We start from the raw sequence: 17576 nt of genomic DNA, 5'->3' as shown, positions 1-17576 counted from the left end.
CTTAGTTGCCAAACATCACTCAGGTGCATTAGCGAGCTGCACCACAAGAACCTTTCATTCAAGTTGTCAAGGATAGGAGTGTTCTCAGAACAAACCCTAAGTTCTTGCCGAAGGAGGATTCACCTTAATCTTCACCTCAGTCAAACAATAGCACTCCCAGTCTTCTTTCTGCACCAGACTCAGCGGCGGAAAGAGATTTACACACACTAGATGTCAAGAGAGCTCTTATGTACTATATTTACAGAACCAAGCTCTTTTACAAATCATATCAACTCTGTAGCCTTTGTGAAACCTTTCACAGGTCATTCTGGTTCCAAGGCACATATTGCAAGATGGATAATCCACTTTTACTATCATAAAACCAAGATAAGTTTACCCATACCACCCCAAGGAACATTCTACCCACGAGAATGGAGCAACCATGGCTTTCCTATGAAACATTGCACCAGCCTACATTTGTAAAGAGGTCACCTGGTCACCAACGCATACTCTTAACAAGCGTTATTGTGTGGTCGCTTAGCCTGCCACCAGGCTATCGTTGGCCAGACAATTCTAAGAACTTTGTTCCAGACATCTGCTTGCTAGCCTCCGCCAGCATGCAGCAATCAAGGGTTCTGTTTGCTAGCCTCCGCCAGCATGCCGCAATCAAGGGTTCTGCTTTCTAGTCTCTGCAGAGTATGTGTATCCACAGCCACAGACTATGAACAGAAAATGTTACTCCCCCTGTAAGTATCTGTTTATAGCGTGTAGTGCTGTAGATTCACCCTCCTGCACTTTGAAGTAGTGTGCCCTCGGTTCCTGCTAATCAGGTACCAAGGGCCTATGTTCTTTCTCTAAAACTGTACCTTTGCAACCCCAATCGGCAACTCTCTGGCCACATGTAAGTCCCTTGTAAAAGGTAACATGGGTACCAAGGGCACTGTGACCAGGGAAGGCCTCTGAGGACTGCAGCACACATTGTGCCATCCTCTGAGGCCCTGTACCTGAACACACACTGCCCTTGCAGGCTGCGTGTTTTGGTGCAGAGAAAAGTGAAGAGTCGAGAGGGCCCCTGCGTGGCTACAATCCACGGCCTATGGTATAGGTAAGACACCCCTCTAGCTGGGTGCACTGTACCACTGGTGAGGGTACAGGTGCATGAGCCCTGAACCCCTACCGTGTCTAAATCCATTCTTAGACACTGTAAATGTAGTAAAGCCATAAAGAGTAAATGGTCTGTGAGTTTGCCATTACAAACTCCACAGCACCACTGAATTCTGGGTAGTATGGTAACAAAGTTCTAAGCAGTAAGAGAAAATGTTCCCTCCTAGGCCTCAGTTATTCCAGATCTGTATTTATCAAATTCTTCATATAAAAGTGACAGAATTGCACCAACCACATTTTTTTCTCATTTTTTTCAAAAATATATATCATTTATTATCTTTATACTTTGAAGTATTAGCATTGCTTTCACAGATACGATACAAAATTCATTATTTGAGAACACCACATGAAGCTAAATCACAAAATCCATATAGCAAAAGTAAATTATTAACACAATATATACAACAAAAAAAGGAATCACTATTTACAACAACATTATACAAAAGATGGAAAGAATTATTTTCGTTAAAAAAGGAAGAAAAAACAATTCATGTGTCCCAAAAGGTTCTCACCCACACAAACAACTAACACACTCATACATACACATTCACAAAAAGCTCCAATTGTGAAAAGGTAGCTGGGTACTAGTAGACAGGGAGCCCCCTGTTACTAGGACAGTCTCAACCAAATTTTTGAGACCCGCACTCTGGTAGTCGACGCGCGTTTCGGCGGCTCTAGGCCACCTTCCTCAGGACCTTTCCCCAGATGAACAGCAACCCAGTGAGACCCAAGGGGACACCGTAAGATCTTGGTGTGTGTTCAAGTCTTGATGTATATTCAAATGAGTGGCTGTATCACAGGTATATGGGTTTTCTTTCTATTCATTCCCTCATTATCCAAACATGGGTGTCTCTCCAGCAATGCCCAAATGATAAGTACCCGATGTCACACAATTATGTCGCTTGATCCGTGGTTTTATTGAGATGGACTATAGTTAATAAGCATGATTGCTTACATGTTGTGCCAGGAAATTCCTTAATTTATAAGACAAGAGCGTGTCTTTCCGTTTCCGACCTGAATGCCCACAGTGGAGGATTCTCGCAAATGTGCACAAAGTGCACCGTCAAACAGGAACACCACGGTCCCCTCTATTCCCTGGCCTATACTTAACCTTTTTGAGGGGGTCCCATCATTTTCGCTTTCTAACAAAGTTCTAAGGACATTAAACCCACACTGATGCCAGTGTGGGATTTAATGCTAAAGACTGGAGCCCAACTCTGCCAACCCCACACCTCAGGTGGGGAGGCGAGGTGAAGCACAACTCTCAGTGTCCGCCATCTTGAAGATGGGGGGATCCAGCCATTTAGAGTGAGGCTTATTCCTCACTTACACTGGAGGTTGGCATAATAGGGGGTATACCCACCCAAAGGAAGGGTCCTGTACCTACCTGAAACGCCCCTAAATGTAGACACCCCGACACTTGCCTCCTTGGATAAGCAAGAAGAAGGACCGAAGAGCCGTGCTGAAGGAAGAAGAGGAGGACACTAACTGACTTCGCCCCAGTCCGACTGGCCTGTCTGGACCTCGACCTGCTCCAGCAGAATCCCGGCGTGTCCTACAGCCAGCAGCCTCCCAGAACCCGGAGGGCCTGCCCTGCCTTCTCTAAATAGACTTTGTCTCCCGTGAGCACCGGACTTGCTCAAGAACCAGACTCTGGCTTCAATCGAATCCGCGAGTCTGCACCCCATGCCCATGCCAGAGCTCGAGGATCCCAACACCATGAGGAAGTCCCCCCGGCGATCCTGACCTACCTCAAACCTCCCCACCTAAGCCTACAGCCTCTTTGTGAAGCGTCTCCACGACTGGAGCTGGTAAGGAAACCCGATGCCTAAAGACACCGCTGCACCACAGGCCCCATGGCCTTGGGTGGCCCAACCGACGGTGTCCAGGCAACTCCCAGCATCCCAACTTACCTTTCCAACTGGTGGTCGCCTCCAGTAAGATTCCTACCCAAACCTGCAAACAAATGTTCTGACCAGAGATCTCCCATTGAAAACAACAGGGAACCCAACGCCGATCCGGCACACTGCATCCAGCCGCCCATGTGCCGTGGTGGGGTGCACAGACATAATATCGACTCCAAAATATCGTTTGGACAAAATATCGACAGGACAGAATATAGACAGCCAAAATATCGTTTTTAAGGTAAGTGAAGTAATATCGACTGTAAATAATATAGAAAGTGAAAATATCGAAGTATATAATATAGATAGTAAAAAATATCATTTTTTAAATAATATTTAATTATTTATAGTGTTTTTTCATGTTATAATATGTGTGAAAAGTGTCATTTTATGTTATAATTAATTTTAATTAATGATTTTTTTTAATTATTGTGTAATTTAATTCTGTAGCGGTTGTGGGTTTATAGGGGAATAGGGTGGGAAGTAATTTAATTATAATTAATTAAATATGTAAATGTATTAATTGGTAGTAATATTTAATTAATTGTTAATTTAAAAATATTTGTTAATTATTTAAAATTTAATTGGTAATTAATTTAATTTAATTGATTAATTGCTAATTATGTTAAATTAAATTATTTATGTTCTGTAGCGGGTTGTGGGTTTATAGGGGAATAGAGTGGGAAGTAATTTAATAATAATTAATGAAATAATAACATTTATTTAATTGTATTTAATAGAAAATAATTGTAAATTAATTTTTAATTATCAAATAAATAATTGGTAATTAGTTATAAATTAGTATTAATAGGTAACTAATTGAAATAATTATAGTTAATTAGTAATTTTAATATATTAATTATTATGTTATAATAAATAGTTAATCATTTTTAAATACATTTATATTGATATTATTTTGTAATTTATTTATTAATATATGAAGTATTTACTTTCCCTGATGTTGCAGCCACTGGAGTGGGAATACTAATTTTAACCCTTACGCTATCCAACGCTTTCCCTACTGTTGCACCCACTGGAGTGGGAATAGTAATTTTAACCCCTACGCTATCCTACGCTTTCCCTACTGTTGCACCCACTGGAGTGGGAATAGTAATTTTAACCCTTACGCTATCCAACGCTTTCCCTACTGTTGCACCCACTGGAGTGGGAATAGTAATTTTAACCCCTACGCTATCCAACGCTTTCCCTACTGTTGCACCCACTGGAGTGGGAATAGTAATTTTGACCCCTACGCTATCCAACGCTTTCCCTACTGTTGCACTCTTTGGAGTGGGAATAGTAATTTTAACCCTTACGCTATCCAACGCTTTCCCTACTGTTGCACCCACTGGAGTGGGAATAGTCATTTTAACCCCTACGCTATCCAATGCTTTTCCTACTGTTGCACCCACTGGAGTGGGAATAGAAATTTTAACCCCTACGCTATCCAACGCTTTCCCTACTGTTGCACCCACTGGAGTGGGAATAGTAATTTTAACCCTTACGCTATCCAACGCTTTCCCTACTGTTGCACTCTTTGGAGTGGGAATAGTAATTTTTACCCCTACGCTATCCAACGGTTTCTCTACTGTTGCACCCACTGGAGTGGGAATAGTAATTTTAACCCTTACGCTATCCAACGCTTTCCCTACTGTTGCACTCTTTGGAGTGGGAATAGTAATTTTAACCCCTACGATATCCAATGCTTTCCCTACTGTTGCACCCACTGGAGTGGGAATAGTAATTTTTACCCCTACGCTATCCAACGCTTTCCCTACTGTTGCACCCACTGGAGTGGGAATAGTAATTTTAACCCCTACGTTATCCAACGCTTTCCCTACTGTTGCACTCTTTGGAGTGGGAATAGTAATTTTAACCCCTACACTATCCAACGCTTTCCCTACTGTTGCACCCACTGGAGTGGGAATAGTAATTTTAACCCTTACGCTATCCAACGCTTTCCCTACTGTTGCACTCTTTGGAGTGGGAATAGTAATTTTTACCCCTACGCTATCCAACGCTTTCTCTACTATTGCACCCACTGGAGTGGGAATAGTAATTTTAACCCTTGCGCTATCCAACGCTTTCCCTAATGTTGCACTCTTTGGAGTGAGATTAGTAATTTTAACCCCTACGATATCCAACGCTTTCCCTACTTTTGCACCCACTGGAGTGGGAATAGTAATTTTTACCCCTATGCTATCCAACGCTTTCCCTACTGTTGCAACCACTGGAGTGGGAATAGTAATTTTTACCCCTACGCTATCCAACGCTTTCCCTACTGTTGCAACCACTGGAGTGGGAATAGTAATTTTAACCCCTACGTTATCCAACGCTTTCCCTACTGTTGCACTCTTTGGAGTGGAAATAGTAATTTTAACCCCTACGCTATCCAACGCTTTCCCTACTGTTGCACCCACTGGAGTGGGAATAGTAATTTTTACTCTTTTGTAATTGTACGTTAATAATATTGGCTATTATTTAATTAAATGTTGTTACTATATATATATATGTTTTAAGAAATATGAATAAAAAAATATTATTTTTTTACTTTCATTAATTATTTAATTATTAAAAGTTATTTTAAGTATTGTTAAGTATATTTTAGTAATTAATTTTTTATATTAATGTAATTAAACATTGTTTTTATTAAAGTCGATATTTTTTACAACTATATTTTTGTAAACGATATTTAAAACTCGATATTTTTGTACTTACCTGTTTGTACATAGAAAGTCGATATTTTGACAGTCTATATTTTGTCAACGATATTCTTGAAGGTCGATATTTTGTCACTCGATATTATTTCAGTGATCCCCGTGGTGGGTCTTGTGTGCTAACTTGGATCCTCCTTTGCCCTGAGCTTAACCCTAGAAGCTTTGCTCCTACAACCCAGTTGCCTGCTCGTGAGCAGCCACCAATCGACAGCCCCCATAGGCTAACTTTGGGCCTCAGCACTCTGCACCCGGTCGCAGTAGTGCCGTTGAGTGTGTTTTTTGAGTGCATCCTTCACCCTATTGAAACCCTTGTTCTAACCTCAGGAACTCAACCTTAAAGACCGTTTACTTACCTGCAAATCGATAACTTAATTTTTCTCTATCAGATTGCATTGACTGTTTTCCTCTGTGGTTTTATGAAAACTGTTTTACTTACCTTTTATCTAGGAAATGTCCCAGTGTGATAGCTAGGCATATCACACTGAGTAGAAAAAGTAATTAAGAGTAATTTCAACTTTATTTAAATATTTTACAAACGTGTAACAAAAGTAATTTTCATCCTGCTTGCTTGTTTATCCATCTGTCTTGAGAAGTACAATTCTACTTACCTGTACCAAGTCCTGCTTGGTTCTAGAAAAACTGCATAAGAAATATATTTTTATACAAACAATTGGTCTGAGTTCAGTCTTTGAGTGTGTGACATCCTTTCCTGCCGGAGTGTGTACAATAAATTCCTAACACTACCCTCTGATAAAGCCTTACTGCTCATCCACACTATCACAAATAGAGAGTAAAGTATTATCTTCTTTAACCTCTGTAAGCCTTTGGGGATCCTGTGCCCGCTATACCTGACTTTGGTATAGTATATACAGAGCCGGCTTCCTACACTCACCACCACAGTTTTCATGGCGGGTTCACCACCATGAAAGCTGCGGCGGTGAGCAAACTCATAATATGCTTGGCGGTGCAGCACCATATTATGGCCTGTGACCGACACGCCACCGCTGAGAGATCACGGGTCCCCGGCGGTTGCGGCGGTCCAACCAGCAAAATCAGAATACAGCAGTGATACCGCCTGGATGCACCGCCACCGCTGCGCCACTCTGGGTTTGGCGATCTAATGACCACAGACTCGTAATTAGCCACTATGTCCACATTCTCAACCCCTGTCTGAAAAGCAAAATCCAAGATGGAGCCGGTGCCCGTGCACATTGTGGACGAAGGGTGGCGTCACAGCAAATCGTGTGACTCTAAACCTTCTTCGAAGATAAACAACTTCCAAGCGTCTGAGCCGAAAACTAGATGGTAGGAGTATGCAGAGCACGTGAATCTACAGCACTGCACACTCCGAACAGATGCTTACAGGGTAACCGTTTCCCTTCCTTTTGTGGCTTGTAGCTCTTCTACATTCACACCTTAACTCCTCCCCCCATCTCCCTGGTGAAAAGATAAAACAGTTTTACTGAGCCAGGAATATCTGGACCCAACCTCTAGATAACAGAATGATGTGAATAGAGAAGAATTCCACGCTGGAGAATTGTTCCAGGGAAGTTGTCAGTTTGGCCTCATTGCTGTTAATCTGGAGGTTGACCCCCACAGGTGTCGCCGGTGCCCTCGACCCAAGACAGCAGACGATACAGGAAGCCAGCCTTTTTCCAGCCAATCTTTGACCTGGCTGCAGCCATTAATGAAGGAGCCAGTCAGAAGGAGAGCATGGGTGCTTAGATGCCACTGGAGTCAAGCTATCCTGGCTGAAGACAGCTGATAGCCAGAAACCGGTCCTAGGATGCTTGATTCCGGTCCAGGGAAGGCATGGCTTGGCAGTTCAGGCTGGACTGTTCCCATGAGCCACAGGGTCAAGGCTGATTTGCATATGGCCATGTCTGAACTAGGGTGGTGGAGTGCAAAAAAATGATGGATTTAGGCCCAGATCCTTGTACTGGGGTGAATGTATGACATTGTTCTGCATTCTGTCCATCAACTGTTGTTTTTGAGAGTGTAGAAAGGGCCCAGTGCAGGGAGTAAAGTGCAGCCAGTGGTGGTACAACAGTGTCCTGAGGAAAGCGACAAAGTGCGGCGAGTACCACGGGCTGTGGGGTGATAGTCTGTGTGGCCTCTCTCCGGGCACTGCTGGGTATAATGTGGGCTCTGGTGATTGCAGCGCCCTGAGAGGATAAAGTGTGGAGTAAACCATGGGCTGTGGTGAGACACTAGTGCCACCTCGAAGGCTACAAAGGAGTGATTATACCATGTGCTGTGGTGTGATAGGAGTGAGTGCGGAGGGTGACAGAGCAGTGAGTATACCGTGGACTGTGGTGTGATAGGAGTGAGTGTGGAGGGTGACAGAGCAGTGAGTATACCGTGGACTGTGGTGTGATAGGAGTGAGTGTGGAGGGTTACAGAGCAGTGAGTATACCGTGTGCTGCGGTGTGATAGGAGTGAGTGCGGAGGGTTACAGAGCAGTGAGTATACCGTGGGCTGTGGTGTGATAGGAGTGAGTGTGGAGGGTGACAGAGCAGTGAGTATACCGTGGACTGTGGTGTGATAGGAGTGAGTGTGGAGGGTTACAGAGCAGTGAGTATACCGTGGGCTGTGGTGTGATAGGAGTGAGTGTGGAGGGTGACAGAGCAGTGAGTATACCGTGGACTGTGGTGTGATAGGAGTGAGTGTGGAGGGTTACAGAGCAGTGAGTATACCGTGTGCTGCGGTGTGATAGGAGTGAGTGCGGAGGGTGACAGAGCAGTGAGTATACCGTGGGCTGTGGTGTGATAGGAGTGAGTGTGGAGGGTGACAGAGCAGTGAGTATACCGTGGACTGTGGTGTGATAGGAGTGAGTGTGGAGGGTTACAGAGCAGTGAGTATACCGTGTGCTGCGGTGTGATAGGAGTGAGCGCGGAGGGTTACAGAGCAGTGAGTATACCATGTGCTGTGGTGTGATAGGAGTGAGTGCGGAGGGTTACAGAGCAGTGAGTATACCACGGGCTGTGGTGTGATAGGAGTGAGTGTGGAGGGTTACAGAGCAGTGAGTATACCATGTGCTGTGGTGTGATACGAGTGAGTGTGGAGGGTTACAGAGCAGTGAGTATACCATGTGCTGTGGTGTGATAGGAGTGAGTGCGGAGGGTTACAGAGCAGTGAGTATACCACGGGCTGTGGTGTGATAGGAGTGAGTGTGGAGGGTTACAGAGCAGTGAGTATACCATGTGCTGTGGTGTGATAGGAGCGAGTGCAGAGGGTTACAGAGCAGTGAGTATACCATGTGCTGTGGTGTGATAGGAGTGAGTGTGGAGGGTTACAGAGCAGTGAGTATACCATGGGCTGTGGTGTGATACGAGTGAGTGCGGAGGGTTACAGAGCAGTGAGTATACCATGAGCTGTGGTGTGATAGGAGTGAGTGTGGAGGGTTACAGAGCAGTGAGTATACCATGTGCTGTGGTGTGATAGGAGTGAGCGGGGAGGGTTACAGAGCAGTGAGTATACCGTGGGCTGTGGTGTGATAGGAGTGAGCGGGGAGGGTTACAGAGCAGTGAGTATACCATGTGCTTTAGTGCGATAGGAGTGAGTGCGGAGGGTTACAGAGCAGTGAGTATACCATGTGCTTTAGTGCGATAGGAGTGAGTGCGGAGGGTTACAGAGCAGTGAGTATACCATGTGCTTTAGTGCGATAGGAGTGAGTGCGGAGGGTTACAGAGCAGTGAGTATACAGTGTGCTGCGGTGTGATAGGAGTGAGTGCGGAGGGTTACAGAGCAGTGAGTATACCGTGTGCTGCGGTGTGATAGGAGTGAGTGCGGAGGGTTACAGAGCAGTGAGTATACCTTGGGCTGTGGTGTGATAGGAGTGAGTGCGGAGGGTGACAGAGCAGTGAGTATACCGTGTGCTGCGGTGTGATAGGAGTGAGTGCAGAGGGTTACAGAGCAGTGAGTATACCTTGGGCTGTGGTGTGATAGGAGTGAGTGCGGAGGGTGACAGAGCAGTGAGTATACCGTGTGCTGCGGTGTGATAGGAGTGAGTGCAGAGGGTTACAGAGCAGTGAGTATACCTTGGGCTGTGGTGTGATAGGAGTGAGTGCGGAGGGTGACAGAGCAGTGAGTATACCGTGTGCTGCGGTGTGATAGGAGTGAGTGCGGAGGGTTACAGAGCAGTGAGTGGACTGTGGTGTGACAGGAGTGAGTGCGGAGGGTGACAGAGCAGTGAGTATACCATGGACTGTGGTGTGATAGGAGTGAGTGCGGAGGGTGACAGAGCAGTGAGTATACCATGGACTGTGGTGTGATAGGAGTGAGTGCGGAGGGTTACAGAGCAGTGAGTATACCATGGACTGTGGTGTGATAGGAGTGAGTGCGGAGGGTGACAGAGCAGTGAGTATACCGTGTGCTGCGGTGTGATAGGAGTGAGTGTGGAGGGTGACAGAGCAGTGAGTATACCATGTGCTGTGGTGTGATAGGAGTGAGTGCGGAGGGTGACAGAGCAGTGAGTATACCTTGGGCTGTGGTGTGATAGGAGTGAGTGCGGAGGGTTACAGAGCAGTGAGTATACCGTGTGCTGCGGTGTGATAGGAGTGAGTGTGGAGGGTGACAGAGCAGTGAGTATACCATGTGCTGTGGTGTGATAGGAGTGAGTGCGGAGGGTGACAGAGCAGTGAGTATACCTTGGGCTGTGGTGTGATAGGAGTGAGTGCGGAGGGTTACAGAGCAGTGAGTATACCGTGTGCTGCGGTGTGATAGGAGTGAGTGTGGAGGGTGACAGAGCAGTGAGTATACCATGTGCTGTGGTGTGATAGGAGTGAGTGCGGAGGGTGACAGAGCAGTGAGTATACCATGTGCTGTGGTGTGATAGGAGTGAGTGCGGAGGGTGACAGAGCAGTGAGTATACCATGTGCTGTGTTGTGATAGGAGTGAGTGCGGAGGGTGACAGAGCAGTGAGTATACCTTGGGCTGTGGTGTGATAGGAGTGAGTGCGGAGGGTGACAGAGCAGTGAGTATACCATGTGCTGTGGTGTGATAGGAGTGAGTGTGGAGGGTGACAGAGCAGTGAGTATACCATGTGCTGTGTTGTGATAGGAGTGAGTGCGGAGGGTGACAGAGCAGTGAGTATACCTTGGGCTGTGGTGTGATAGGAGTGAGTGCGGAGGGTGACAGAGCAGTGAGTATACCATGAGCTGTGGTGTGATACGAGTGAGTGCGGAGGGTTACAGAGCAGTGAGTGGACTGTGGTGTGATAGGAGTGAGTGCCGAGGGTTACAGAGCAGTGAGTATACCATGAGCTGTGGTGTGATACGAGTGAGTGCGGAGGGTTACAGAGCAGTGAGTATACCATGAGCTGTGGTGTGATAGGAGTGAGTGCGGAGGGTTACAGAGCAGTGAGTGGACTGTGGTGTGACAGGAGTGAGTGCGGAGGGTTACAGAGCAGTGAGTATGCCATGTGCTGTGGTGTGATAGGAGTGAGTGCGGAGGGTTACAGAGCAGTGAGTATACCATGGACTGTGGTGTGATAGGAGTGAGTGCAGAGGGTTACAGAGCAGTGAGTATACCATGGGCTGTGGTGTGATAGGAGTGAGTGCGGAGGGTGACAGAGCAGTGAGTATACCATGGGCTGTGGTGTGATAGGAGTGAGTGCGGAGGGTGACAGAGCAGTGAGTATACCATGTGCTGTGGTGTGATAGGAGTGAGTGCGGAGGGTGACAGAGCAGTGAGTATACCATGTGCTGTGGTGTGATAGGAGTGAGTGCGGAGGGTTACAGAGCAGTGAGTATATCTTTGGCTGTAGTGGGATCAGTCCTCTGTTCCCAGGTTAGGGTACAGCTCTCTCTGACCCTTTACTCACAGAGATCTTTATACCTGGCAGGTGTTAGTGTTACTGCATCATATTTCATATCTTTGAAGTGATTTCTGTCCTGTAACTCTGCTCCTGTCCATCTCTGTCCCACAGAAGAGAAATCTCCTCCAATGGGGGTGATTATTGGAGGCGTCATTGGAGCCCTGGTGGGTGTTGCTCTGATCGCTGCTGTCGCTTGGGTTGTCTACAAGAAAACATCAGGTGAGTGGATTCAGTTTGATGCTGTGAGTGGGAGATACAATCACTTCCTGATTCATACGCGGGTAGGTGGTTGAATACCATCTGCCACTTCGAGTATGGCTGGTGACACATCCATGCTTAGAGACCTGCATCATTTACCCTGATTAGGGTGGAGCAGGTATTTCCTTGTCGATGCACTGCTGATGCAGGTCCTTGACAGCACTCTTTCACTACTCCGTCTCCAACCCCAGATGCATGAACAAATCTTAAATCTGCCCCAAATTGTAACAGTTACGAGTCTTCTGCCAATGAAAATTGGACCCCATGTTTCAACTGTTCTGGTTGGCTGCTCAGTTGAAACACCCTGTGCCTTCCTGGACCAGGTTCCAGCGAGATGTGAGGAGCTCCAGGACAATGTTGAAGCTGTAAAGCACGGAGTGTACTGTGGGGTGTCCTCTGATAGCGGTGCCTTCAGAGAGGGTACAAGGTACTGTGTGCTGTGGTGTGATAGCAGTGGTCTGAGAGAGGGTACATGGTCCTGTGTGCGGTGGTGTGATAGCAGTGCCCTGAGAGAGGGTACAAGGTACTGTGTGCTGTGCTGATAGCAGTGCCCTGAGAGAGGGTACAAGGTACTGTTTGCTGTGCTGATAGCAGTGCCCTGAGCGAGGCTGTAAAGTACTGAGTATGATGTGGGCTGTGATGTCATAACAGTGCTTTCAGAGATGATACAAAGCACTGTGTATACTGTGTACTCTGGTGTGATAGCAATGGCCTCGGAGGATATAAAGCACAGAGTATACCTAATGAAGAAATCCCTATCTGGAGTTGTGCCCTGACCTGTGGTGGCCTGTCTGTTACATTCTAGGGACAGAGACACAATACTGCACAAGGCCAGCACAGCAGGTGGACTCCAAGTATAGAGCCAAACAGTATCCATACTCCAAGACTATACGGCTACAATTCAGAAACACGGTACATCATTTGTGGCGTTGAAACATCGACTGTGTGAAGCCAATATAAAGTACATGCTACTGTCCATGCAAAAGTTAATATAATTAATGGAGATAAAGCACCCTTTTTTCAGGATTCCTCAGAAGCCATGGAGGGATTGTAGTGAAAACACAGTGTGAAGGGGAGAACAAGTCAACATCAACCTCACCTTCAAGTAACAAAAAAAGCAAATACAGACTGGTAGCAGCTCTCTCTTCTAAAGAATGTAAAACCATTTCTTCCTGAAAGCAACGTTAGTGCTGCTGTTCAAACCCTCTTTCTCACGTATGGACGGCAGTAACACCTACTCCATGACCTTCCAGACTCCACACTGGCACCTTTTAAAGCTTCCTACATGCTGCAGGATGACTTATCCGGGGCTTGAAGAAACACTCCCTTGGCTCCCCTTACTGGCCTGCATCAACTTGAAATGCAAATGCGTCATTTACGTAGCCATCATGACCAGCACCCCGCTTATCTTACAAATGGTGCCACCCTGAAGGACCCCTCACCAAGCGCATGCAGGGCTGCTATCGCCAGGATGCGTGTCTTGGTGCAGACCAAAGTGAAAACACATGTCACACATCCCCGTGTGCCGCGTCCCCTAACACGGCATGTAATATTTGTAAGTCAACCCTACAGCACGCCTAACAGCCCTTAGGTAGGGTGCTGAATATTACATGTGAGGGCATACCTGCATGAGCAGATATGCCCCTGTGCTGGTCAGTCCTATTCCTACAGGATGACCTGTTGATTAGCTTCCTTCCGCGGACGAGCTTCAAAGAGCTGCCGCTTTTGTAATGTGAATGTGGCTAACCCTCAAAGCAGAGGATGCCACCCCCCTGTCCTGGGCCCCCTGGCACCTGGACAGATGGGACAATTAGCTAGTTAGGAAAGCGTGCCACCTCCAGGCTAGTACCACTCCTAAGGTGGCTTCTGTGAGGTGGGAACGATTTTTCAGAAGTAGGAATCTTTGTGATGGCATACTTATGAATTCTGGGACAGGGTTATGCCAACTTCTGACAGGAAGTGGTCATATATGGGACGTAGTAAACCCAAGGGTCAGTAGCCAATTGGCTACTACTCTATACTGACCTAACACCCCTAAATGCAGTATTTAGGGGAGCCCCTGGCACCAGAGAAGCAGATCCTGACAACCTAAGAAGAGAGAGGACCCCAAAGAGCCGCAAAAGCCAAGAAGAGAGAAGAAGCAGCAAACCGTGTACCAACGCTGCCGGCCTGTCTGCATCACTCGTCGAAATCTCAGCCAAAGTCAACTCATCCTGCACCTGTTGGTTCCAGAAACCTGGGAGGGGTGCCTGACTTCGAAAAAGACTCAAGACCTCCCGTGAACAGCGGACCTGTTCTGAAGTAACTTCAAAAGAGAAGACTCTGAGGCCTCTGGAACAGCCAAAACTCGACACCCGAAGTCCCACTGCACTCGTCACCTCCGGCCCAAGTTGAAGTGGACCACCGGTGGTAACAAGGTCCCCCAGCACTCCAGATCTTGAGTTTATCTTGGTTTCACCCCTCCTGGACCCTTTAATGTCACCTGCAGCCTCTGCACGCAGGCCCCCTCAACCATGACTGCTCCAGGAAGCAAAAACCCGACGCCTAAGGACACCCCTCGCCCCGGAGCCTTGGAGAAGAGGACCAAAGCTGTCCCCTGTCCTCGAGCATTGAAAGGCCGGAGCCCACTTGCTGGTCCAGTCCACCTGGCTTCCTAGCCGGAGCCTGCAGCCTCTTATTACAGTGACCAGTCCCCATTGAAATGAATTGGGATCCGCACATTTTTTGGCGGGTAAAAAAACGTTTACTTTTAACTGAGGAATGGTGTTACCATGTGACGTGAATAAGGGAGCGTCAACAGTGCCACTTTCCTGGTCTGGGCCTTGTGACGAGACGTGAAATCCTTGCACTGGAGGCAATCGGTGAATCTTGGGGAGCACTGTTTGAGGGGAGATTTGAGGTCACCGGAAAGGTGGCTTGATCAAGCTTGTGGTTTTGAGGATGTAACATGGAGCAGGCTGCGCAGGGGCATAGCAGCGGGAGGGGGGTTATTTGAGATGTGACACCCCCAAATGAATACATTCTTGGCTAGGTAGTTGGATCAGGGGTCCCTGAGTCGGGTTTGCTATGCCTGTGTCGTTTACAAAGCCACTTAAAATGTTGCTTTGTGTAGCTTTGTGAGAAAAAGTAATGGAACACAGAACATTCCACTGTTTCGTGTTGCGGTAAGTCAGGGAGGCCTTCCATGGATGGTGCACGGGGGTTCCTATCGATCCGCCCATGAATTTTTAGGCAACCCATATTTACACAGCTTTTGCGTTTGGGTTGCAACACTTTTTTGAAGCCGCCTCAATGTGAAATCCTTTTTGGTATTTACAAAGCCGCGCAAATGACGAGTTTCAACAAAACACAGCACATTGCACTGCCTTATGTTCCTTTGAGTCAATTAGGCATTCCATGGGTGGTACGTAGTTGTTCCTGCGCATCCGCCTATAAACCTATATGTTCGAGGCATGTGGGCTGCTAAATTCATATCTTTAGCATAAATCGCCGCCTAGTGTTGGGTCCGGATGATTGCACCTTGTTGTCCTGGAAGAGTCTTCGAAGTATCACGAGATAGGTGGCTCCTCCCCTGGACTACAGTGCGCATGGGCATCGACTCCATCCCCAGATTGTTTTTTTCCGCCATTGGGTTCGGATGTGATTTCGACGACTCCTTGTCGGAATCAAAAAACTCTTAGTTCTTAAGGCCAAAAGGCCTTCGTTCCCTCCGTCGGTATTGTTAGCGTGCGGTCTCGAGCATCATCCCACTCTTCGAGTCGGATTTCTGCGGAGTCGAGTAACTCTTCGGACATCGAGGCCCTCTCGTCGCAGCAAGACCCCGACGATCTTACCATGGAACGATCTCCGTTCAAGTTCTGCCCCGTTTGTGGGTCCAAATACCCACATATCGACGTGCATCCAGTCTGTAACAAATGCCTCTCGCCGGACCACAACGAGGACAACTGCATGGCCTGCTCGAAGTTCAGGTCGAAGAAAACGCTCAAGCATCGGTGCGCGGCGCGCCTTGAGGCCCAACGAGCGGCTCCGGCACCCGACGACATATTCGACGACCCCGCAGAAGAAGGCCTAAGCCATCATCTTCAAATCTCACCACCGTCGACGGAGGTCGAGGCCGATCCCGAGGAACACGTCGAAGGACAGGGCCAAGACCTTGAAGACGTCGAGGAGGTAGGGGACGACGAAGAAGTCTATGGGGCCGCGGAAGATAGCTCGGAGGAAGAGCTATGCCCCGAAAGTTACATGCTTCAGGCTCAGGTCACGGGATCGCCACTCGGCCTTACCCACGACCCTGCACCGCTGTCCCCGGCCCCGCCTTCTGGCCCGGCCACGGACATAACAGCGGAGACGCCATTGCGCGTATCGAAACCGAAACCTTCGGATTCGACAACACCTAAAATGGCCGACGTCCCATCAAAAACGAAACCGAAACCTACGGCTTCGACAACACCTAAAATGGCCGACGTCCCGTCTAACACAACTAAGCCTGCTACCTCATCGACTCCGTCGCCCTCCGGCCCTCCGAAGTCGAAGAAGGCTGTCGAGTCGACAGCGCCGCAGAAGGTGCCCAAGGACCCGTCCTCGAAGAAGGTGGTCCATCAGGTGTCGGGCACGGTTCCGCCGGCTAAATCCACTAAAGCCGTCGAACCGAAGACTGCTCAGGCCCTCGACCCGAAGTCCGGAGGCACTACGCATCGGCACAAAGACACCAAATCTCCAACAACGGCACCGGCGCCTAAGCCTATAACGGAGGCACGGACCGTCGCACCTCAAAATGCATCGGCGGCCACCGCTTCGACGCCGAAGGCCTACGATGGTACCGGACATGAGGCGTCGGTGACCAAACCCTCGGCCTCCTTCACAAAGCAAGTCGCTGACTCCCTCAAACGTATTCGGGAGAAGTCTTCGACATCAACGACCCACACGCCGTCGGCTCCGAAACAGGTGGACGTACCTGCGAAGCCTTCGAGCAAGCTTCTCTACACTCTGCCGCCTAAGGTGGCACCGAAGGCATTTGCACCCAAATCGGTGCCGAAGACCACGGAAACGCCGACACCTTCCACGCACAGTGGCCGATTGGATCGACATCAAGCCTCAGACGAAGAATCTGAGCATTACATCGATGCCGAAACAGGGAAAATGACACTCTATAAAAGAAAGATCACTTCCCAACCACTACAATCATATGTCATTCCTCTTAAGAAGAAAAGGCCAGCACAGGACATTCCTGCCCTTGTGGAACCTATTCAGCCTCCACCAAGGAGGACTCCATCACCTTCCCTACACCAGTCGGAGGTAGAAGAGGATAACCAGGATGACCAGTACAATTTCCCGGACAATGATGATCCTGATGTCCATCAGGACTCATATGACGACACTGGTGACCATGGAGGCCATCAGGTGGTACAGGACCCACAGAATTTTGGTGCACGTACATCCCCAACAGAGGATTCAGCGGCTTTCAATGCCTTAATAGAGCGGGCAGCTGCAAATCATAATGTGGACATGCATGCTGACCCGGTGGAAGAAGATTTCTTGTTTGACACTTTTTCTGTCTCAGAGAGAACAGTTAAGACCCTTCCTATGCTAAAAGGTGTCCTTAAGCATGCCCCAGAGATCTTTAAGGAACCTACCAGGGCGAGAGTGGTGAACCCACGTATCGAAAAGAAATACAGGCCGGCACCTGGGGACCCTGCATATATTCGGGGACAGTTGCCTCTGGACTCTCTAGTCGTC

The 17576-nt window shown here is 47.9% G+C and overlaps 1 protein-coding gene across 1 annotated transcript in view; it reads left to right on the top strand.

Annotated features, from left to right (window-relative positions):
- LOC144754137 (major histocompatibility complex class I-related protein 1-like) overlaps nt 1-17576 on the top strand; it is a 392818-nt gene that overhangs the window by 351881 nt on the left and 23361 nt on the right. Inside the window, exon 5 of the mRNA XM_078641715.1 lies at nt 11694-11801. Coding sequence (XP_078497841.1) covers nt 11694-11801 — 108 coding nt within the window. The remainder of the gene's footprint in view (nt 1-11693; nt 11802-17576) is intronic.

Source organism: Lissotriton helveticus, chromosome 5_1 (genome assembly GCF_964261635.1).
Source record: "Lissotriton helveticus chromosome 5_1, aLisHel1.1, whole genome shotgun sequence".
Lineage (NCBI taxonomy): Eukaryota > Metazoa > Chordata > Amphibia > Caudata > Salamandridae > Lissotriton > Lissotriton helveticus.
Note: the sequence above shows the minus strand (reverse complement) of the source record. Positions and strands in the feature narration are given on the sequence as shown.